Source organism: Callospermophilus lateralis, chromosome X (genome assembly GCF_048772815.1).
Source record: "Callospermophilus lateralis isolate mCalLat2 chromosome X, mCalLat2.hap1, whole genome shotgun sequence".
In the NCBI taxonomy this organism is placed as follows: domain Eukaryota; kingdom Metazoa; phylum Chordata; class Mammalia; order Rodentia; family Sciuridae; genus Callospermophilus; species Callospermophilus lateralis.
This window is the reverse complement of record NC_135325.1, coordinates 48,436,059-48,443,690: the sequence shown is the minus strand read 5'-3', so window position 1 is coordinate 48,443,690 and position 7,632 is coordinate 48,436,059. Positions and strand designations below refer to the sequence as shown.

The 7,632-nt window shown below is 40.1% G+C and overlaps 1 protein-coding gene across 1 annotated transcript; it reads right to left on the bottom strand.

Moving 5' to 3' along the window:
• Nucleotides 1–1,135: 1,135 nt before the first annotated feature.
• Nucleotides 1,136–6,839, bottom strand: Nexmif (neurite extension and migration factor). The gene is made up of 3 exons (XM_077106295.1): nucleotides 6,761–6,839; nucleotides 1,763–6,131; nucleotides 1,136–1,178 (listed from the first exon to the last, which is right to left on the bottom strand). The coding sequence occupies exons 1-3, from the start codon at nucleotides 6,837–6,839 to the stop codon at nucleotides 1,136–1,138; spliced, it is 4,491 nt and encodes a 1,496-aa protein (XP_076962410.1).
• Between the last annotated feature and the right edge of the window lie 793 nt (nucleotides 6,840–7,632).

The window sequence follows — 7,632 nt, the reverse complement described above, 5'->3', positions numbered from 1 at the left end:
GATGCCTTAACATATTCTTTAAATGACATTGGCATTGCAAGATTAAACACTTAAAGAACACTAAAGCCATGATATGAGTGCACTTTTGACAAAACTGGAATAAAACATTTAGGAAACTACTTAAATAAAAGCAATCTATGTACTTAATTTAGCATTAGTGTCGGTTTTATAGCTATTTTATAATTTATCCCAGACTATTATAAAATATATAAAACTGAGATATAAAGTATCAGCAATATAACTTTGCATTTTAAATAATTTTCAGCTACAGATTTTGCTTTTAGAAAACAAACTTTCAAAGCAGCTGTTTTGTTTCCTTGTAAAAGGTTTGTAAATGCATATACTCAGGTCCCTGATGGACTTTGCTGTTGTGACCTTTAGACTTTTCCAACATTTTAACTCTTAGACAATGGAACATACACATCTTTATTGTGCCTTGTTTAAGTGTTCACGTTTCCACACAGGACATCAGAGTTCAAAATCTTAAAAGAATGAATGTATGTGTGTGTGTGTGTGTGTGTGTGTGTGTGTGTACACACACACACATATCTCTCTGAGTGTGTGTGTGTATGTATATATATATGTATTTAAAAAATTCATTAATGAGCTTTAAACTGTGGGGTGAATCTGTGAAATGAGGTAAGGAAATTTGGCACATTTCAAACAGTATCCTTTAAGTTTTGGTAAATTGTGTAACACAACATATTTTTCCACTGTGATCTACAGGTGCTATCCACATAAGTGGGGGTGGTTAATAGCAAGAATCACTGGAATGTTTCTAGTAAATTAACAGGGACAAGCTCCCCCAAATACTCACAACCAAATGTTGATATAGAAGTAAAAATATATACAGTACAGTCACCTGCTTGTAGTTTGGCACAATGTTTTCCATTTTTTCCTTGTGGGTAAATAGTGCATAAACTACTTGTGCAACTGTATGACTTTTTAAGTCTTTTACATAGAACATCAGATTAAAGTTTGCTTTCAAAGACTTATTCCCACAATTTAAAATTCTTTTCTTTAAGCACTTACATGTCAACATACATACCACAAGGCATATTTTGAAAGAAATAAAACACAAACATCAAATGTCTTTCTGGAAAATGCGAGTCTCTTCTTCAAACACAGGTAAAACTCAAAATGCTGTTTCTGCTTTTAGGAGATTGTAGTCGGAATCCCTGCAGAAAAATCAGATAATTTATGCCATCTTAGTTAGTTTTAGTGTATGTCCCACAAAGGGATCATACGACCTAAATTTGTTAACATCATACTAGACACTGTATGATGCAGAAAAAGATACAGATAGCAGGGGGTACTAGAAAGCACTCCTAATTGCCACGTGTTGAGATTTTGTTTTCCAACTAATGCTCTTTTTGTTGAAATGATCTTGGCTTTTTGTCTACACGACTTTAATTCTGTTGTTCAAGATCTGTCTTACTGCAAAGCCCTTCCCTTTCCAAAATCATTCAAGAGCATATTTTCATAATAGGTGGAAATTAATGCTGAATAGCAGAAGAAAAAAGTAGCCTTGTTAGAGCTTATCCCTAGTGAAGCCAGAACAAAATTGCCCAATTTTTGGGGTGGCTTAAAGGTATAGGGATTTTCATGCACGCTTTTATTTTCTTTTATTTGAAAAAGGGAATAGGACAGTTTCTTTCATGCAAACTTTGCTTTCAAGAGGGAAAAAATGAGGGACTGTGGGCTCAGCAGGTAGTAGGAAAGCTAAGGGTGCATCATCTCAGCCATTTTGGTGCAGTATTACCTCAGTTTTTCAAAAGAAGCTGTCCCAGCCTCATCCTTGTGGACCTGTTCTCGCTCCATGCGCTTTCCCTTACACTTCTCATCTCTCAAGGCCTTGGAGCTGGATTTGTGACGATATAGCTTTTTGTGTGTCGGTCCATTATTGCCTAAAGTGCTCATGCTACTATACTTTTTATCAAAGAAGGCAGAGCGAGAGTCCTCATTATAACCAGGCATGTCTGCACGACCAGGATCACCTGTCGCTACTTTCCCATTGCTTTTGCTCACACCTTTGATTGACCTGTGATTCTTAGTGGTTCCTGGAGACCCACTGTTGACCTTTTTCTTAGATTCTTGTGGTGTCCCAGCCAATATTTTGAGGGTTTTTAATTTTAGACTATTGGACTCAGGGGAATAGAATGCATTGGGGTCCCCATGGTGCTCCATGGGTTCCCAAAGGGGCTCTATGGAGGCCATCATGAATCTCTGCACATCTGCCATACCAGAGGCAATGTTGGACAAGATATAGGAAGGCTCCTGAAATTCCCGTTGGTCATCATCCAGGAGGCTGTTGGTGTTAGTGCCCATACTCATGTTGCTCCAGCCTGGATTGCTCTCTTTCCCCAAAACCCAATCTGCAGAAAGTCCCTTCTGACTTGGCATCTTCACAGAGGTGACAGGGCCTCCATGTTGAGTACAGTCAGCCAGTGTCTTCCCAGTGGAGGATATGCTATTAGTCTGGCCTCCTCCACGGCCAATGCCCATTTGTATTTTCTCTCCATTGATGGCAGCCATGTATTTTCCTTTCTTTGTTGACTTAGGGACCTGGCGAGAGGTTTTTCCAGGTGGTTTTTCAGTCCCTTTATTGTTGACTTTAGGGGACTTTTTCCTGGTGTTTTTCTGAGAAGAACTTTGGTTCATAGCTCCACTCTTGCTGGGTGAACTTTTCTTTCTTGATTTTGATACTTTGTTGTTGGTACTAATTTGACCTGATGGGTCATTAAATGTTGACAAGCAAGGGTTTTTTTGGAGCAGGCTGATAGAATCCTCATCATTGAACATATGGAACTGAAATTGATGGTTATTTAAAGTAAATCCATCATCCGCTTGGACCTGCTGAGAAAGGGTACTACAGTCCCACTTGATTTTCTCCATGCTGCCCAATGGTCCTGGGACACCATCTTGGAACCCTTTCAGTGTTCCTAGTGTCTTGATAGTCTCACATCTGGTAATCTGAGGAGAAAGACTGGGGGTATCAGGTGGGGACATCTCTGAGAGGGAAGAGTGGCGGAATTTGTCAGGAGTGAAATTGGAGATATCCAGGAGGTCAGTGGATTCTTTTAGTGGTACTATCTCATCAATGCTCTGCTGGATCACTAGCTTGGGGCTGCAGTGGGCCAGGAAGTCATCAGCGATATCATCATCACCATCCTTTTCACAGGACTTCAAACTTAAGGAGCAGTAATTGTTTGAGCTGACAGAGAGTGGGGCCATTGAATCAAAGCTAAAGAGCCGACCATCATCCATACTGACTGGGCCCTGCTGGAAAGGAAAGCAGACATCTCCATTATTAAAGTGACATAATTGATAAGAGTCATCAGATTGGAGTTGGGTGTCTGGCACGGAGGCATATAGGACCTTGTTGCAACTACCACCACCACTATTGAGGCCAACTGGATTGTATGTTGTAGCTGGGAGATTATTTTCCATAGACACTACTTGAGATGCTTCAAATTCACTGGATTGGTTTGAGGCTATCTCCCTTGAGACTTCAGCCATGAATTCCTGGGTACCAGAAGTAGCCTTGTTGGGCCATGCATTTTCATAGTTACTGGATTCCATTTTGAAGTTAAGAGATGACTGCTGCAGCTCAGAGTCAGAGGATGAGGAGAGTACACAGTCCTGGGTAGGGTGGAGAGGTACAAATGACTTCTCTGTTGGAGTGAGACTGCTTTCACTTTGCTCAGGAGAATGGTGGGTGAAGTATGAGATATTAGTATTATTTGACAAGTCAGAAGCATCTAACAGTGTCTGCAGATACCCTCCAGGGATAACAGGTATATTAGTGGCAACATTAGCAGAAGATAGAGGCATTTCAGAAGAGCAGGTGGTTGGTAGGAAAGTGGAATTCTTAGCAGCTTTGGCCTCATGAAATTCAGATAGATGAGAACTGTTTGAATTCCCAGGAATAACTTCATTTTTTAAATTAGGCTTGGAAGATTGGTCTTCCAAGAGAGGGCTCATTTGAACAATTGGCTTGCTTTCTTGCCCAGCTTTGATTTTCTTGGATTTTAACCTAGCTTCACTTTTAAATTTGATTTTGTTGAGCACTTTCCTCTCTGGCCCCTTAAACTCTGGGTCTTGGGCTTTGACTTTCACCGAGTCAGGGCCTGTGATGTCATTTAAATGTGATCCATTTGCACTGCTGGCAGTGGCTAGAGGTGCTGACTTCAATGTACCTTTTAGGCCTCCATCTTCTTTGCGATTAGTTTGCCTCTGCTCACTGCAGAATGAAACCTGCTTATTACTTGCTGATGTTTCCATGGATGGGATTCTTTGAATCCTGTGCCTGTTGCCAAGTTTAGATTTTCGTTTACGAGCAGGTGGCAGGAATGATACCTCAAAGCTACCTGGTTCAAAGCTTTGCTTTTGGCATAAGGGTGTCTTGATGGAGTCTATGTTGCTGTTTCTCTTTTTCTTCTTCTGCCAGAAGGCTTTCAAAGGTGCCAGCTTGGCATATTTGTTGAGCTGATTCTCACTCAAATTCACTGTTGTCTCACTGGCATCAACCTTACCCAACTTCACCAGCATGTTCTTCTCACCTTTAAAGCGATTGATGATGATATATTTGATAATAACAGGGGGCTCTTTACGGGTTACTTTTCTTCTCTTTTTGGGACACCATTCATCATCATCTTCCTCTTTGGAACCACCTGGCAGCCATTCCTTCCTCTCATTTACTTTTTCACCCTCTAGTGAGTCAACATCATATAGGTAATCTTCACTGTATCTTACTTTTCTCTTCGCTCGTAACCCATAGTTCTGCTGGGAGGAGGAGCTGCCAGAATTAGTATCCCGAGCCATATAGCGGCTACAGTCCTTGATCTCTCCCATGGAATCATATGAGACCTCAATGAAGGAACTGTCATCACTGTAGTTCCCTGATGTTTCCAAGGAATTAGTAAGATGGCCCTGCTTTGAATTCTTAAATTGCCCTACATCAGTCCCACTGCATGGTTTATTTAAGGCAGGTTTCTCTTCATTATCCTTTCCATCTTTTGTCTCTACACCTTTATCTTCATGTCCTTCCTCTTTGACTTTCTTCTTGTCCAAGTTTTTATCTTCTTCCCCCCAGATGATGCTCACATCAGGAACTTTGAATTGGGAAAGATCACTGCTCTGCTTCAGGGTCCCACTCTTAGACTCCCGCTTGGGGCAGGTAGTAAAGACACTGGGAAAAAAGTTGAATTGTGCATCCTCCTGCATCAGAAGGGTGGTCTTGTCTCGAACATTGTCCTGAAAGGACTCATATCGAATCTTCAGGGAGCAGACGTCACTGCCCAGTGTTGACTCATCATCATCAAACATGTAGTTATCCACATCTTCTTCAGAGAATAGGTTGACAGATAGCTCATTCTTGGAACAAAGGTCAAGCAGTTCAATTTTACTCTCACTAATGAAAGTCTCAAAGTAACCCCAATCCTGATTGGAATTTGCAAGCAAAGCTTCTTCTGTATTGCACTTATCTAACAGTAATGCCTCATAATAACTTTTCTGAGCTGGATCTTCCAAGTCAATGTCAGGTTTCTCAGCTTCTCTTCTATCTCCTGCCCTTGATTTATGCAGGGGGAAGCCTAGGAGCTGGTCTGAAAGCAGTTGCTCTCCATATTTCATGTTTTCTCCAGCATTAATGCACTGAATCCCTATATCAGAGACTGCACATGTTTCATAATCCCTATTTAGATCACCGACTTTCAGACTGATTCCTGGCTCAGGATCTACTGCCTCCTTGGATTCCATGAAGCAGCCCAAGCAAGTCCGGCTTGGCTGCATGAGGCAGTCTCCATTCAGAGCTGACATGCCTGCAGGCTCCATTATGGCAAATGGAGCCTTCTCACACTCATTGGGCAGTGACCATGTGTTCAGGCCTTTTGCAACACCAGATGTCAGGGAGATGGCATTCACAGAAGCACTATTAGCAGCATGCTCAGGTGCTTCAATCAGGTCCAAAGGAGAGGGAGGGCTCTGCATACAGGGCTTCTTAGAGGGCAGAGGCAGGAGACCCCTAGGAAACATCAGGGTCTCTTTTTGTACCACTGGTATAGGCTGAATTGGTGCAGCAGCTTCTAGGGCTGCAAATGACTTCATTGCCACCTCCTGGTTCTCTGAGTCTAGAGAAAAGGGGAAAAGATGACATGAACAAGTTAAAGGTCTTAAACCAGATTCATTAACTTTCTTTCCCTTGATCAGTTTCTGGTACATTATCTTATTATGTAAGTATGCCTCTATTTCTCTAGCTTTGAAAACCACAACTAGAACATTCAAGAATAATCCTGATTTCATATTGAACATTCATGCAAGTGAAAAATAATATTTTTTGGCTCCAGCTTCTTCCTCAGAGAAAGTCATAGCCCTCTTTAGAAATGAAGAAAGAATTGGATTGCTTGATTAATTGGAAAGTCAAGGCTTTCAGAGGGGTTATTCATGGTCTTAAGATATGAGACACAGGCCTGTTCTTCAGAGTCATATCCTGGAAGCACCCAGTGACTCTGATTCACTAGGAATTCTGAGGAACTTCATTTGACAGAGATGATTTGGGGAGACAAAGTGGTCAGATTTGAAGCCTCTCAGAGACTCTTCTAATCTAGTTAAAATTTTGGTAGAATAAAGTTTAGGATTAACATCAATCACAAAGGCATCCTGGACTCAAACTGTCCCAACTTTTTGGATACTGAAAATCCATAGTAATAACAAAGGACTATCAGGAGAGTGATTATATTCTGTAATTAAATTCCCTTACCATTTTCTTTGACCCCATTAATCAGAGTGTTTTCTCCGTTGGCTGAGGCAGCAATAGTCTTATCTTGTTCGTTATCCATGAATGTAACCTCTTATTGTTTCATTCCAAGTCCAAATGCTGTCCAACCTGCACATTTCAAATATATAATATAAGTCATTAAATTAGTTTTATTCTGACTTTTAGCTACACGATTCTTAAAAGGCTCAATGGAATTTACCTGTTTCCAGACTGTCTTCATTACTGCTATTTTTGTTTTATAGTTTATGCTTACTATATAAGTCAATTTGGAAACCCACACTTCATACATCCTAGGCCATATTATTCCCATTAGGCAAATGTATATCTTCCTCCAGTTAGTAAAAACAGTTAACCTAATCATAGGTGTCCAATTAGAAAGGATGCAAAGCAGAGTTCAAGCTAACTTGAAATAAGGAGTATGTGGATGTTAAGATTAGCTTTATTACTGTTTGCTTCATTTCTACTTCATTTCTATTTCAGATGGTCAAAAGGCTCTTCAAAAACAAATTCACATATGTATGTGTGTGTGTGTGTATATATATATATATATATATATATATATATATATATATATATATATATATATTATATATATATATATTATTGTTTCATTCAAAGACCAACCTGCATACACACACACACACACACACACACACACACACACAATGCACTCAGAGTTTTTCATTCTATGCCCTAAAATTTGATTGCTAAGGTTTAAAGAGGTAGGGAATTCCTTGGTTTCTCAACTTTAGGATCTTAACTAAGATTTTGACAAGTATTCCTTCAAACCTACATCAAGATTTTAAAATGTGACAACAAATAAGATCTAGATTTTCTGAAAAGGCCCCAGCATC

Bases quoted from the DNA above. Each gene is read 5' to 3' on its own strand.
- Nexmif (XM_077106295.1), bottom strand. From the start codon at position 6,839: ATGGATAACGAACAAGATAAGACTATTGCTGCCTCAGCCAACGGAGAA. The intron at 6,132-6,760 runs GTAAGGGAATTT...CCTTTTCTCTAG, and splicing joins TAATGGGGTCAAAGAAAATG to ACTCAGAGAACCAGGAGGTG. The intron at 1,179-1,762 runs GTAATACTGCAC...ATTTTTCTGCAG, and splicing joins GCTTCTTTTGAAAAACTGAG to GGATTCCGACTACAATCTCC.